Source organism: Ptychodera flava, chromosome 1 (genome assembly GCF_041260155.1).
Source record: "Ptychodera flava strain L36383 chromosome 1, AS_Pfla_20210202, whole genome shotgun sequence".
NCBI lineage: Eukaryota > Metazoa > Hemichordata > Enteropneusta > Ptychoderidae > Ptychodera > Ptychodera flava.
Window position 1 is genome coordinate 4,993,519 of NC_091928.1, and position 16,814 is coordinate 5,010,332.

Here is a 16,814-nt window from a genome sequence, read left to right on the forward strand (position 1 = left end):
TTGGGGATAATGGGACGAAGTGGGGTATCTTTCTTATGAACTTTGGGGAGTCCGTAGAAGTGACCGGGTTTGGGTCAGGAGGTAGGAGATGGAGGCTGTCTTGTTAGAAATCCAGCCCTTTCTCTTCCAGCGATTGATTTTCTTCTGGAGTTGGTCGGTGTATTGTTCAGTGGGGTCACAGGGAAGTTGTTCATAGAACTGTGTGTCTTGGAGTGTTTATGGCATTCAGTGGCGTACCAAGTGGTGTCCATGACAACGATGCTGCCTCCTTTATCAGCCGGTTTGATGACAATATCTTCTCTGTTCTTAAGTTGTGTAAATGATTTCCGTTCGTTGGCCGGACAGGTTGTCCCATGATTTGTTCCAATTGTAGCGGTTAAGGATATCACCTTCTACCATGTTAAGAAATCTTTCTAGATTTTGATTGTTGCTGGCAGGGGGGATGTAGGAAGATTTCTCTCGAGGGAATATTCTGTGTACTTCGTTGGCCTGAGTATTGTATTTTTATCGCCTTTTTTAGTCTTTGTGAGGATTTGTCATCATGATTTTACTTTCCTGTAGTCGTTCCACCTTCCTTTGACACGTTCTATTTTATCCGCTTTTATCTATTAGTTTTTACCCTGAGGAAGGCAATCTGTGTATTGCCGAAACGTCGGTTTTATTAATAAAGATCGTTTGAAGATTGAAGAAATTGGTCGAGTACGCCTTTCATTTCTCCACACTGTGTCAAGACTTTGCTGTACTCCCGCTTCTTCCTGATGACTTCAATAGTTGCAGTTGGACTGACTCTATTTCTTGGAATTCTATACATTACACTTTTGACGAAGTCCCCAGCATCCAGCGTAATGGATCCTGCAACTAAACTAATAGAGTTTTCAAGCACACAATGGAACCACTACAACAAGTTGAAGGTTCTCTACAAAAAGAAGATACAATGTGAAAGTCACATCAATAATCTTACAGACTACATAGAAAATGACATCACACCGAAGGGATTGAAAATAAAGGTGAGACCGAACATTTGCAATGAAAGACCGGGCTTCAAAAACAATGTGAAGAGAGTGCTGCACAATACAGAACGAAAACTTATGCATCTCATTATAAATGAACAAAAGAAAGCTTTTCACACCTACGCCAGGAAAATCACTGACACTGAATCTCTAATGACTCAACAACTAAGACATGATCAGATTGCTGATATTTCTGAGAAACTCGATCGATTCACAGCCAATTTAACAACTGTCCGCAAACAAAGACATTATCAGAAACTCAAGAAATTCAAAAATCGATGTCACCCCTCTGATAATATCAACAATACCACAAGGAACTCTCGCCACTACCACAGTCGTCGTAACAACAGGGGAAAGAAAAATAAGCCTACTCCAGACCCCAAAGCTGTGATCAATCTTTCCACCATTAAACTTAGTGACTCTGACATCAGCGTTCTTTCAAAGGGACTCTCTTTCTGCCCCACACCGAAAACAATTAATATCAACGAACTCAAACTGGACATTGCAGAATTCAAAAGAAAGTGCAGACTTGCATATATATACCGGGATGAAGATGATACCACTCAGGCCAACGAAGTACACAGAATATTCCCTCGAGAGAAATCTTCCTACATCCCCCCTGCCAGCAACAATCAAAATCTAGAGAGATTTCTTAACATGGTAGAAGGTGATATCCTTAACCGCTACAATTGGAACAAATCATGGGACAACCTGTCGGCCAACGAACGGAAATCATTTACACAACTTAAGAACAGAGAAGATATTGTCATCAAACCGGCTGATAAAGGAGGCAGCATCGTTGTCATGGACACCACTTGGTACGCCACTGAATGCCATAAACAACTCCAAGACACACAGTTCTATGAACAACTTCCCTGTGACCCCACTGAACAATACACCGACCAACTCCAGAAGAAAATCAATCGCTGGAAGAGAAAGGGCTGGATTTCTAACAAGACAGCCTCCCATCTCCTACCTCCTGAACCCAAACCCGGTCACTTCTACGGACTCCCAAAAGTTCACAAGAAAGACACCCCACTTCGTCCCATAATTCCACAATGCCAAGCTCTTACTAACCAACTCGCAACATTCGTCGACTACCACCTCCAGCCTATTGTCAAATCCCTACCATCATATATACAAGACACTAACCACCATCTTCAAGACATCGATCAAGTCACTGTCCCCGACAATGCTCTTCTCGTCACCATTGATGGTAAATCACTATATACCAACATACCACAAGAATTTAGTCTCAACGCAGTCCGTGATTTTGTCACAACATCTAATATAGACAATCCGGAACTTCTCATAGAGATGTTAGAATTCATTCTCCATCACAACTACTTTGTTTTTCATGAAACCTTTTACTTACAGAAACATGGTACAGCCATGGGATCAAAGGTCGCACCATCATACGCAAACCTTGCCATGGGTAAGATCGAAAAATCTATTTTACACGGTCACGATTTCAAACCCCAGAGATGGAAAAGATTCATTGATGATGTTCGTTTCATCTGGATACATGGCCTGACCAAACTACACAATTTCCTCCAATTCTGTAATCAAATTCACCCCACAATCAAATTCACTATGGAATATAGTTCACTCAGCCTGCCCTTTTTAGACACTCTCATGACCATCCAAGACAACCAAATTTCCACCTCCATCTACAGCAAACCCACCGATCGCCACACCTACCTGTGGTTCACCTCTTGTCACCCTAAACATACGTTTAAATCAATCTCATGGAGCCAAACTCTTCGCTATCGCCGAATTTGCTCCAACGAAACCCTCTTTGACAGTGCCACTAAACAGATGAAAGAACATTTTGTCAACCGCGGTTACAATGCTAGGGAGATTGATAACAAATTAATGTAGTGAAAGAAATTGACAGGAAAGAATTAATAACGCCCAAATCCACAAACGCCGATAAACGTCAAAAGAGAATACCCCTTGTTGTTACTTTCAATCCCAGTCTACCCAAAATCTCCAAATTCTTAACAAACACTGGGGAATAATTGCAAACGATAAAGAAATCGCCAAAGCCATTACCGATGTTCCATTCACTGCCTATAAACAACACCTAATATCAGGAAATCTCTCGTACGGGCTAGACTCAAAAGGCCCTCAAACTCCGTTAATCCTGGTTCAACAAAAAGCTGTGGTGAATGCAACCAATGTAAATTTGTCGCTGAAACCAACACAATTACTCAGCACAAATAATGGCAAAGCTCACAATATTATCGGTAACATCACCTGTAATACACGCAACCTAATATATGTCATCACCTGCCGAAAATGCCTTCAACAATATGTTGGTGAAACGAAAAGAGAGTTTAAGAGACGTATATATGAGCATGTCTACACTATTCGCAATAGAAAATCCACTCCGGTCTCCGAACACTTCAACAAACCCGGTCACAATCTTTCTCATTTTCAAGTAAGTGGCATTTGTAAAATGCATTCTATTAGTACCCAACTCAGAAGAAAAACTGAACTTTCATACATTACTACACTTGAAACGCTGTCACCCATTGGTATCAACCGTAAAGAAGGGTAATTTCTCTTCACTTTTCTGTAAGCCCCCCCCCCCTCTCTCTGTTCTCCAGTTAGGGGGTCTTGTTGCTCCGTCTCTTCAACATGTACATAAGGGTTCCCTTGACAATGACATTTCATTTCCATCCAGACCTCACACGATCTAGGTTAGTAGAGTCCCTTCTCCATTTTACCTATGTTGATTTTCACATTCTCATTTTTATCCTGTATTTTACATCATTCCAGTGTTTTTTTATCTGAGTATGTATTTTAGTACTTTTTTCGCCTTTTTTAGTCTTTGTGAGGATTTGTCATCATGATTTTACTTTCCTGTAGTCGTTCCACCTTCCTTTGACACGTTCTATTTTATCCGCTTTTATCTATTAGTTTTTACCCTGAGGAAGGCAATCTGTGTATTGCCGAAACGTCGGTTTTATTAATAAAGATCGTTTGAAGATTGAAGAAATTGGTCGAGTACGCCTTTCATTTCTCCACACTGTGTCAAGACTTTGCTGTACTCCCGCTTCTTCCTGATGACTTCAATAGTTGCAGTTGGACTGACTCTATTTCTTGGAATTCTATACATAAAACTAGACTTTTATCACGTTTTACCCACAGCAAGTCAGCAATTTTTTACTTCATCTTATGGATACCTGAGTTAAAGCATGACTTAAATACAACAACAGATCCCCCAGCAGCACGTTTACTACGTTTATGTTGTAAATTTCTATCAGATCTAAAATAACTATAACTATCAAAAGCAACAGTGTTTGACTTCGAAAGCCACGTTTCTTGAATACACATTATATAAAATAGATTAACAATTGATAGAAAATCTACATCACCACATTTTTTTGATAAACTACCTTGGATGTTCCAACTTCCAACACGTAGAAAAGGAACGCTTAAAATTTCTTCTTAAAACAGCAGTACTCTGTCTCTGCGAGGCAAAACACATGGCAGTGTAAAAGCTGAATAATAGAACTGGATAAATTGAAGGAAAACTTGATGAACAGCTGAGTACAAGTAAAAATAGAAAAAGTAGCCAGAATAATAGGTGTGCTAAATTTAGTACTAGGTTGACAAATGTTAATGGACACACAACAACTCTTTTGGAGCACAGTGTAACATTGTAGCCATTAGTGGTTGTATCCAGACAGTCCCAGGACATTAAAAACGAACAACATGAAAAGGAAACAAATGCAATTCCATATTAACACATCTACGGTGCTGTGCTGGTCACAACCTAAAACCGGTTGCGATCACCCTGATCATATCTAGTGTATAGACCATTGCCATAATTATAGTATGGCCTTCTATTGTAGGGCCTATTCGCACTTTGTACCTCATCATGGCATGTTGTAATTACGAATGTCAAGTCTGCATGTCAAAATATTCGCATTTTGTACCTCATCATGCATGGCATGTCGTAATCACAAATGGCATTGCTTAATTTTGGCAGGCATTCAACGCCATAGGTGTCGCATTAACGTCGAGCACGTAATATCATATTTCAAGAACTATGAAGCGCCAAAGAACTGTACTGCCAACCCCTTTGGTTCATGCCTGTAGGTTCTGATGTGCCTTTCTCGCTCAACGTCACATCAACTAAGTACGAAGACTGGGCTCGGGAAAATCTCGCAACATTTTGTTCAATCAAGCAGTTTCATTTGCCTGGTCACGAAACATAAGTGAATGAAAACCATCGTCACTATATTACCATACATTGCAGGGCTCGAAATTAACATTTTACCCTGGTAGTCCACTTGGGCTACCATTTGCTGAAGTTGGTAGCCCAGTGACAATGGCTGGTAGTCCATGAATATATTAGTTTATGGATACCTTACTCGTCCGAGTATAAGCCCCGGTTCAGCAACACTCGAGAAACCCCATGTTGTGTGTCACGAACGCTTAATTTATGCTAATTTATATACATTTTAACATTTTCTATCACTTTCAAAATCGGCTTACACATCCAAAGAAATTGTAACTTGAGTAAAGAAAAACAGAAAAAAAATATTCTCATGATCTTTATGAACTGGCATGCCTTGTTACACCCGAGTCTATCTATACAGAACGTAATACATTGATACTGATCGACAACCCTAGATAAAAGACAGCGAAACTCAGCCAAGCTTAACTGACAGAATGTTTTGTATTACTATTTCAAATCAAAATGATTACACAATCTCTTGATACAGAAGTGACAGTTTTGTTAAATTTCAGCATCAAAACCCAAAAAATTTGACACAAGTACGTCTTGTATGCTGCCGATCAGCAGCATAGTGTGAACTGGCATGCAAAGACTGCACACGGAAAAGCAACTCGACATTCTAGTGTCAAACGCTCTGCATCTTGTGAAAATAACAACATAGCAGTGGAAATTGTAATAGTCACCAGAAAAATCTCTTCACAGATGAAAGGATAATTGCTTCAAACAAATGAAACTGCATGTTGACTGCATTTAGCTCGTCCGAAAGTGACGGACATCGCACGCCAAGTATTTCATTTCCCAGGCTTTGGTAGTCTGTGTGGGCTACCATTTCATGGACTTTTGGTAGCCCAAGGGAAAAGTTGGTAGTCTGTGAACGCGGGACTACCGTTAATTTCGAGCCCTGCATTGTATGTGTACTCAGTATTTTATCTCATTAAAAACGAGTGATTAAACTCCTGACTATAGAAGTCGTGCTACTAAGGATGTGAACCCTATCATCATAGAATCTCATCGTTAACCCAAGGTTCCAGATACATGATAATTTGAGCCCCCTCCACGTCAACCACAGTATTGAATGGTCCCTTTGAGCAACTATTTCTGACCATTGTCTCGTCCGTGACACAAAGCAGTACATGAATATTATAATGCGACGAAAGAACTAACGGTTATTAATTAATTTGGCTTCGGTCCAACAGGGTTGCAGAATTTGCCACGAGACATGCAAATGTTAGGAAAGCTGAACAATAGCATGCTTGGAAAGACGACGAGCCCGTTCGTTTTTCACGTTCGTTTAGTGAAAGATCGCTAACACCTCGACCGGTATTTGAGTTGTTGCATGGCACTATAGGATTGTTTGAATATGATACTGTTCATGACAGATTACAATAACAGGACCGCTAGACTTTTGGCGTGCATCGCTGATATGTATACGCGACTTTTTGTTCAAAGTATTCTATTTTAGTCTGTAATAATGCAACGATAAGCTTTCCAAACGATTATCCAGCTATCATTTTCGTGAGGTCAGTATGATAAATCTTTTTTACTCAAAATGCCTTGATGGTTGTTCGGTTAAGATTAAGAATAGCCATTTGGTGATGATACACTGTACAACTAAGGATGTCGCTAGGTATGCTTAGAATATTTTGAAAGAAAGTGGTACCACGTGCAGCTGTAACCGCTGTGGAAATATCGCCAAGTAAACTTGTCACAAGGGATTGTTGCCGTGCAAAATATAACATGATACAAAATGAGCGTGTTGTATGTTATAAAACACATATAACATGGTCTTTATTAGGGCTGTAGAGCCCGTTTATTACCCCTCTTGGCCGTGTGTTACCAGAAACACATCGCTGTACCCCTCGGCCTATACGGCCTCGGGGAATAGCGATGTGTTTCTGCTAACACGTGTACGGCCCCTCGCCGCCTCTAGGTAATACACGGGCGCTATAGCCCTCATGACCAGGTAATAGATGTATGTTATAACACGCCAAATGTTCATTCCGTGTCGCGATTCACTAGAATACGTCACGTGACGAGAAAATAGATAGGTCTAGTCCCCATCGAATTTGAACAGCTCATTGAAGGAAAAGATTAAAGTGCAACTAAGGATGTCGCTAGGTATGCTTAGAATATTTTTTGAAAGAAAGTGGTACTACCACGTATAACTGAAACCGCTGTGGAAACATCGCCCGGTAAAAACTTGTTACAATGGATTGTTGTGGTGCAAAATATCAAAACACATTAAAAACTATATAGGCTAACAATACAACATGAGCATGTGGTGTGTTATAAAACACCTATCGCGTGGTCTTTATTCGGGCTATAGCGCTCGTCTATAACCCCTCGTGGCCGTGTGTTACCAGAAACACATCGCTATACCCCTCGGCCTACGGCCTCGGGGAATAGCGATGTGTTTCTGGTAACACGCGGCCCCTCGGGGTAATAGATGGGCGCTATAGCCCTCATGACAAGGCAATAGGTGTTTAACATGTCACCTGGAATAACTAATAAATAGCCCCGGTGGTATCACATGTTCCAAAGCCGTCACCAACTGTGACACGGCAGAGGACATCATTCGATAAGTAGAGTTGGGACAGTGTACATCTGTAGGTAAGTTAATTTCATAATGTACCGCCATCTCTTGAAGGCCTATGCAGCTCTTCTGTGTCTCCAATTCCATAGTTGCGACAATCCTAAACGTCCTCATATACTATTCATCCTGGCAGACGATCTTGGTAAGTTTAGTCGTATTTTTCCTCAACAAACCAAGATATGCATGATTAACGTTCACCTGATCTGTTCAAAACCACAAAACCGTATATTTTCACACTCAATGATCACAGATATGAGATATTTAGGGAGCGTTCAGTTATTATGGCCGGGGTTGGGCCGGCAAATTCTTCCTGCGCATCAGTCAAAGTAAGTGACCCCCCTACCCATTGCACCAAAAAATTGATGACCCCCTTTAAGATGACAAAAATTTCATGACACCCCCCCCCCCCACATTGCTACATTGCTTGAGTAAAGCTGCACACACAAACACATCGGGGGGGGGGGCATTAGAATAAAAAAAAAAGGTTCTCAGATGCTTCCTTACAAACTCACAAAGTGTTAATTTTCAAATTTCCCCTTCTGACTCGCTATAATTTTGAAATTACCCCTCAAAGGGATTGGACAGAAATTAGAGGCGAATTGCAATATTTTTCCGCAAACATGTGTGTACAAAATTTTTGATATTTGGATTTAATTGATAATCAGATGTTGATAATTTTGATTCACTATATATGGTAGTGTATGAGAAAATTATGTAATGCTTTTTCAGTACAAAACTATATCTATGCATTTATATATATTTGACAATTGACATAAATTTACTTAATTGGAATAGGGTTGTAAAATTTGACTGCAGAATACCCAAAATTGTTCATCCGCTGTTTACGTACAATTATGTTAATTATACAACGTCTGTATATGCACAAGTATAGAAACTTGCTATACTTGTGCATATACAGACGTTGAATAATTAACATAATTGTACTTAATTGGAATATGATGGTTAAAAGTGCATATTATGTGTACAAAAAATCTGATTTTGGAATTTCACTGAAAATGTTCATCCACTATACATGGGAGTCTATGAGGAAACTATGAATATTTGTTTCCAATACAAAATAGTAAACCTGTGTATTTATGTACTCTCGATTATTAATATTAATGCACTTGATAAGACTAGGGTTGTAATAAATGGATGTGTTCACCAGAAATTGGATTTTGGAATTTCACCGAAATTTATATTCACGGTATATGGGAGTCTATGAGGAAACTATGAATAATTTTTGCAATACAAAAATAGGTAAATCTGTGTGTTTATGTACTCTCGATTATTAATATTAATGTACTTGATTAGACTAGGGTTGTAATAAATGGATGTGTTCACCAGAAATTGGATTTTGGAATTTCACCGAAATGTTGATTCACCGTTGGAGTCTATGAGAAAACTATGAATAATTTTTTACGATGCTTAACTAAATTAATTTGTGCTTTTATAGGTGTTTGATAATTGATACAAATGTACTTGGTTCAAATAGGGCATTTGAAAGTTCAGATGTTGACAACAATTATGATATTGGAATTTCACGTAAAAGTTCTTTTCATAGTACTAGTAGTCTACAGGTAACTGCTAAATAATTTCCGTGACAAAACTTGCTATATCTATAATTTAAAAGTAATAGGAATTGTTCATTGCCCTCAGTGAGCTCAATCTACAATAAAACAAGCCTCAGAGTTGCCAAGTCAAGATGTTCATGTGACAGATAATTATACTTTTGTTCAGATTTAAGCTTATATATCAATAACTTCAGAGAATGAAATCATGCAACGAATCATTTTTATCTCCCAAAATATTTCTGAACACTGAAACTGCTTTTTGACGGGACGGATACTTATGAAAATTAAGTGACTCCCCCTGAGCTGTTTGAAAAATACATGACCCCCCCCCTTTTGCAGTTTTCAACTTTGAGGTGACCCCCCTGGATTTTGCCGGCCCACCCCCGGCCATAATAACTGAACACTCCCTTAGTGAACGTGTTGTCGCCGCTGATGTTACGGCCGCAGCGGAGCTGAATTCAGTTTTACAGAATGCAATTGTCAGCAAAATCATTCATTGGTCATGAAAAATTACTATATTATTTTTTAGACTTTAGTAAACCTTATAAATTGTCAAACTGTAATTTCATGTGGTTTTTCAAATTCATATCATTGTAAAAGTACTGATTAAAAACAAACTTTTAGCATGTTTCAAATGTTGCAACTCAAAATGACGACCTTCACGCTATTCAGTACAGCTCTCTTTGGTGAAAGACACGAACAATATAATTGGTTTAGTGTAATTTCGCAAAATACAACTACCTTCCAACCCGAAAATCATCTGTACAATGTTTATTGTTGAGTGTCCCTTCTCTGTTAGCACACCTATAAAGCAAGCTTTTAAATCCCATCTTTTGAAAAAGACATTTCACAAATTAATCTTGAAACCGCCACCAAGAAGGCTGAACAATTCAATGAATGCCCTCTGTACAATTTTCTCATATGTTTTTTAGATTAGATCCCAATAAAGCTACAGCATAGGGTTGTTTCAACCTTCCTATCTTGGGGACGTGAATTTTAACTGCTATTAAAGAGTTTTTTTGTTTTATTTTAACATTTCGAGTGATCAATGGTCTCTCACTCTTGTCGTAAAAAGTTGCCGCTTTTCAACAAAGGATAGACTACTGATGATCTGGAAAAATGTCATAATCAATCATTATATTTTCATTTCTGGGTGTCATTGTAGCATATTATATCATTTGCATTCAATATAACTTAACAGGTGCAGCAAACGAAGCTGTTTGTGATATCGATGTATTCGCGCGCAGATTTTCAACGGGCGGGCAAATTTAAAAACTAATCCAGCAGGCTGAGAGAAACAGTCAACTTTTTACTGCGGAAGGGGAGAACATTTCTTGCAGTAGATATCGGAAAATAGGTAGTGGGAGGGGAATGCCGTGGTTGATAGAATTTCAAGGAAGATTAGACCCCTAACGTAGGGTGGAGCAATGTCCAAAGGTTGAAATGATAAGTTTAATAACAGTCCAGTAGCTTTACACTGAACACTGATGTGTGTATTATTGACATCCATGCACTGAACGAACGCACACTGGATGGTGGATAAATTGTTGCTCGAATGAGATGTACATGTGGGAATATGTACACCTAGTGGGCAATGGGGAAATTTTAGTAGTGGGGAGAGGGCAGTAGGGAGGTTGAACTGTTGTTGGAGTGGGGAGGGCGCAGGTCATAGATGCCGGAGGGCATGGGGTATTATTATTTAGTGGGAAACCATATCTTCCGTATGCTAGTGAAAGGTCAGTTGCGAACAGCTCCACCTTCCCCTCGAAATTTTAAGGTCGAAGTCAAAATACACAAAATCAGTATACCAGACTTCGAAACACGTTTTGTGATTATTTTATAAACTGTACCGATTTTACCAGTTGGCTGCACCCTGACTAAATCTGGGTTATTTAATATTGTAGATCGTCAGATTATTTCGTTTTTGTCTTGACGTCATATTTTTGGAATATGCTTTCAGGATGGAATGATATTGGTTACAACAATGGAGTCGTCAAATCACCAACAATTGATGACCTTGCCAGTAGAGGGGTCACCTTCACACAATCCTACGCGCTTCCATCGTGTGCTCCGTACGTATTGTATCTGTCGCAATTACTTCGTCGGATGAAATTGACATACACATGTTGGCCTTCTCTTCATAACTAGATTTTACATCAATTTGAAATCGGTCACATTTTTCGCTCTCAGATTTCGTTGTGGTGGTGGCGATCATACTTTAGAAGTGATGATGACAATTACATTTTCCTGTCGGGCTTTGTGGATTATCTTTGTTTTTTGCTCTTTAAGAGGATCAGCATCAGCAAGTTTCCTTCCTCTCATTCTGTGACTCATTCCTGCCGAATTCGTCACTAAGACTACTTTCTCACTGTCTGTTCAGTTCTAGGGCGTCGCTAATGACAGGTTACTATGCCCACCGTATCGGCTTCCAGGTATAGTGTTTTTATATGTATGTATGTATGTATGTATGTATGTATGTATGTATGTATGTATGTATGTATGTATGTAATACCTTGTAGAAAGGATGCCTTGGTACAAGAATATGTTACAATGCCAATTTAGCAAAAAAGTTTAAAGAAATTGTCTTGTGTAAGGATCATTGGTCTTGAGATCTGGGTTTCAATAATACGTAACTAGTCATTACGATCATTTCTTTCTCAGCATCAAGTTTCGTTGAGGAACAGGCCAACAGGTTTGCCTTTGCACTTTACCTTGCTGTCAGAGAAACTTAAAGAACAAGGCTACGCAACGTACATCGTCGGAAAGTAAGTTGTCCCGTCTCTTTCAAATCCACAATTGCAGTCAAATAGTTGATCCGGTAGGAGGCAACGTCATTTATTCAAACTGAGTTATTGGATACGATACAATATTCAATGATACATCCATTCACTTTGGCCTGGCGGCTGTTTTGTTTGGAAATGTCAAATATCCAGGGCAATGACAAATATGTGTCTAAACTGATAAAGGTCAAACTTGGAATGGTGTGTAGTGAGTTCAACATATTTTGTCGTTTGTTTCATCGAACAATCGATGAATCAATTTCCAGCTGCCGCACTGACATTTATCATGAGATGAATATAAGGGTGAACTGATTATTTACAAAAAGTTCTATAAGAATTAACTATCAGGATGTAAATATGAATGTAACTTTGTTCTTCCATGCATTCAGATATGTCTTGGAGGGCAATAATTTGTAAAGTTCACTGGCGATCACTATGACATGTTTGATACTAGACTGTCCATACAACTCAAGCCTTGCTCCTGTATTTTGTATTTCAAGAAACGTTATTATAGACCCTTTTGATTGTTTGTATTTATCATTATGGCGACCATTTCTATCACGTGTGATAAACAAAAATACTTTGAAAATATGAACTTCCTAATACTCAGCAGCACTCTGTTGGACATAATATTGCTCTTCACTTACACACGAAGCAAATCTGCTTCACAAGATGCCCCATTAAAGGTATACTGTCACCTGTTCCGATTTTGCCACAGTTACCATGGAAAGAGAAAATCTAACCAATCATAGATATTAAGCGGATGGCTGCTTTTGAAAACAGCGCCTTCACATAGGTATTTTGACTACCAAGGAACGCCCCTTTGACCATATATGGGCATATTTAGATTACAGGTGACTGTACACCTTTAACTAGACTCATACTAACTACTCACACATTTAACAGACTCTGTTAACCTTTCAAGTGATGTAATTCTTATGACATTTAATTACCACCAACGACTTTGTTGTCGAAGGTTATTTGCATTTCTGTTATTTTAAGCAAATTATTACGTTCAAATCTACACGTTACAATTCAAATTTAGAGCAAGCCTTTATCTCAAACATGTCAGAAGACGATCCATTCAAAAGAAATTTTCAGCAAATATCATGAATTCTGTAGCTTCTTTAACACTTCGATACAAAACAGAATAAGATATTTTGGGGAAATGATTTCATAAACGAGAAAACTTAACTTATATTGAGTAATTTTGAATGAAATAACCTTATTTATGGTCCTTTTGAACGAAAGTTGAAAGCGGCCCTGCAGTTCGAATAAACGATATACATACTGTGTTAAATTCTCTATTCTCTGAAAGTACCATCTGCTTTGAACTGTCGATTGTCAACATGTATCAGTTGATATAAGAGTACTCTATTGGATCTTGGAATGACAGATGTACAGAGAAGAACATGGAATATACATATGTCATCGTCTTCCAAGATCGGACGTATTTTCGGAATAGGCAAGGCGTGCACACCTTCACAATTCCATGTGTTTTCACTGCGTGAATATTTTCGATGTAGCCTGGTTGGCAAAAAGCCATTTAACTATTTCCTCAGCACAGGGTTGTATTTTCCTTTCCCTTTTGAACGACCCCTTCCTCCCACGGTCTGATGGTCCACCATTGACACCCCCACAGTCTGATGGCCCACCCTTGAGACCCCCACAGTCTGATGTTCCACCCTTGACCAACTGTTGACCCCTATCGTTCTCCAGATGGCATCTTGGTCACTGCAAGGAAGCTTACACGCCAAACAGGCGGGGTTTTGATCATTTCTATGGTTTCTACAGCGCACGCGAAGACCATTTCAGCCACACAGTGGGTAAGTTTTGATCGACGTAGTTATGATGTCATTTGCACAACTACAACTTTTAATGCAAAACGCAGTCGCGATTATTATATTGTAGTTATCAAGACAAAGGACGAATAATAATTATGAAACTTGTCATGCTCGTCATCGCGATCGTCATTGCAGTGATAGCCATCACCACAGACCTTGCTGTCATCGTCATTATGTTTACTGTTTATATACCAGTATTGCAGAGTTGATAAACACAAACCTTATGAATTAATCATCTGTTAATGTTCAATTTTGAGAAGACGGGTATTTAGACTTAAGAGAAGACTTCACGCCTCATTGGAGTCAAGATGGTGTTTATTCAACGGTATGTAACCTCAGATAAGCTTATGGGTTTTATACTTCAGTAAGTAGTTAAAGTGGTCAAAGTAAAGGATTATTCTTCTGAACTCGTAGTCGCTCTTTTATGTTATTTAAAACACTGCTTGAAATGGCTTAAAATTGCCTGGAGACATTTCTGCGAAATATTTTGCCTGACCGGTTGCCGTACTCTATGTTGTTGCTTTCAGCATTCTTTCAGTATGTTACACATACAGAATTTACTTATACTCCCAAAGTTTGACCCATAAAGCAGTTTGAAGTTTGAATTGATTCCTTTCAGTCTGTTTTCGTTTAATTTTTCACTTTATGACCCCCCCCCCGATTCGAAAGGACTTGGTTTCGTGCACCCTTCAATCTATCCGTTCAAACTCAGCACTCAGACATGCCTAAACCTATTTCATTCAATCTTTGTACAAAGACAGAGTATCTGTACTATGACATTGATATAAACATCAATTTACATGTATTTTATGATACAATTAATTATGGTCATCAGGTGACGATTTTGTTCGGTGTTTCATGTTCAGTTATTAAGCTTCCATGTCTCAACATATCTCATTTGAATGTGGTATTCGGACGATATGCAATGGCACACAATTTGCGTCGCAAAGTGATGCAACATTCCGCTGGCGGACATATGTGTTTATTTTACGTATAGCGCCTATGCTCCTAAGAGTCTGAACCAACTCAACTCAATTCGATTTGGTACATGGTAATTGCACTAAGATCTTCATCTTCACGTCAAATTTTGTCATCATAGAATCCAATATTTAGCCGCTGATCAACAATATTTGTTGTTTTCCCATCTTTGGAGCCATTACTTAAACAAGCATGAGCAAGTGTCATTAAACCTCTACACAAAGTCAATATACTAAAATGTATCTATGTGGCATGTGCTTCAACTTGTGTCACAATATGATCCAACATTACTGTTTGGTGGTCATTGTGTCATTGAGTTTTTGTCTGTTTCATGCCTAAACAGAACATTTCAGTCTTGGCATAAGGGCAATGTACTATAATGTAGACATGCAAATCAATTTGTAATTGCACCAATCAAAGGAGAGAAGTGCTACAATCTAAACAGGGATCATCAGCTCCTGAAAACAGCTGCCACAGCAGAGACTACACCATCGACGATGATTTCTTCTTTCTATTTTCGTAATGTAGTAACTTGATCTGTACTACAGCCGTGTTTGGTTGATCGATTAACGTTTAATCTTCCCTGTCAGCTGGCGGGGAAGGACAGTGAATATGACGTCACATATTTCCTTTTTTATGATTTTCATGCTTTTAACTTGCTACTACATGGCACATGCTGTTATTTCAATACCATGTGGTCAAGTTTGCGAGCTTACAAATATTTTGAAAAATTGCCACTGGACGATAGAGTCACGTCACCACTTTCGTCAGCTTGTAATTCATTTATTTTTGACTTGCTTTGGTACATTCTATTTTAATTCGGCGAGTCCATGCATTTAGATGATTGGGAGATACAAAGGTTGGTCTATAAATGAAGGGTAATTCAACACTGTCACTTTCATATCGGCCGTTTATGAAGAGTTCTATAAAAAGCCTTGAAATAGTTGCATTCACAGCAACATGTCATTGCTATCTTTATCGTTGTGCTCTGTCGTTTTGTCATCTCGCTCTTTTTTGCATTCTTTATTGATTAGGGTTTCGAAACGTGACCTTCAAATGTACCGGTCGTAGTCACCTGCTCTCTCTCTCTCTCTCTCTCTCTCTCTCTCTCTCTCTCTCATATTTATAGATGTGCAACATTTTGTCTCATTGGTGTGATATTATCTCTTATGCCCAACTTTTATTCTGTGTATTTTTAACCACAGTATTTATTTAGCAACAAGGTCATCGAGTATGTGAAGAATCATGATAAGAAGACTCCCATGTTTATGTATTTTGCATTGCAAAGTGTACACGGACCAATTCAGGTAGGGTGTCAAATTCAACACAAGGTGTCATTCTCAGAAAGTTACTTGGACTGGTGAAAGTTTCTCGCCAAAATCGAAAGTGATCAGTCCTGCAAAACAGACGATTCTTTTCAGACATGATACAACCCTGTACTGATGACAAGACAATCACGTCAAACAAAATACAAATTGCTATGAAGCAAGTACGTGTAGGATAAAGGGAGAAAACGACGTAAGAGTACATAAAAGCATAGAGACTTCCTAATTATCAATCGGAAGAAATATTATTCGTGTTCTTGACATCAGTCCGACAAAAGAGGTAACACATAGACATGGAGGTAGCATAATGTGCTATTACTATGGTCTGATTGGCATTTGCTTTAAGTTGGTTTATGTAAAGTACTTTGCTCGGGATACGTCAGAATGTAATGGCGAAATTCATGCGAACAGCCAGGTCAGGGGAAATCAGCAGCCGCAAAATACCCACCCACATCGAA

At 38.8% G+C, this 16,814-nt stretch overlaps 2 protein-coding genes across 2 annotated transcripts in view; both read left to right on the plus strand.

Annotated features, from left to right (window-relative positions):
- The first annotated feature begins 845 nt into the window (after positions 1 to 845).
- LOC139152195 (uncharacterized) lies at positions 846 to 2,891 on the plus strand. Its single transcript, XM_070725364.1, has one exon. It carries the CDS (start codon positions 846 to 848, stop codon positions 2,889 to 2,891), a length of 2,046 nt encoding a protein of 681 aa, XP_070581465.1.
- A 4,944-nt stretch (positions 2,892 to 7,835) lies between these two features.
- Positions 7,836 to 16,814, plus strand: part of LOC139123648 (arylsulfatase B-like) — a 29,376-nt gene continuing 20,397 nt past the window's right edge. Inside the window, exons 1-7 of the mRNA XM_070689848.1 lie at positions 7,836 to 7,997; positions 11,390 to 11,501; positions 11,810 to 11,861; positions 12,091 to 12,194; positions 13,929 to 14,035; positions 14,314 to 14,378; positions 16,237 to 16,338. Coding sequence (XP_070545949.1) covers positions 7,889 to 7,997; positions 11,390 to 11,501; positions 11,810 to 11,861; positions 12,091 to 12,194; positions 13,929 to 14,035; positions 14,314 to 14,378; positions 16,237 to 16,338 — 651 coding nt within the window. The 5' untranslated portion in view covers positions 7,836 to 7,888. The remainder of the gene's footprint in view (positions 7,998 to 11,389; positions 11,502 to 11,809; positions 11,862 to 12,090; positions 12,195 to 13,928; positions 14,036 to 14,313; positions 14,379 to 16,236; positions 16,339 to 16,814) is intronic.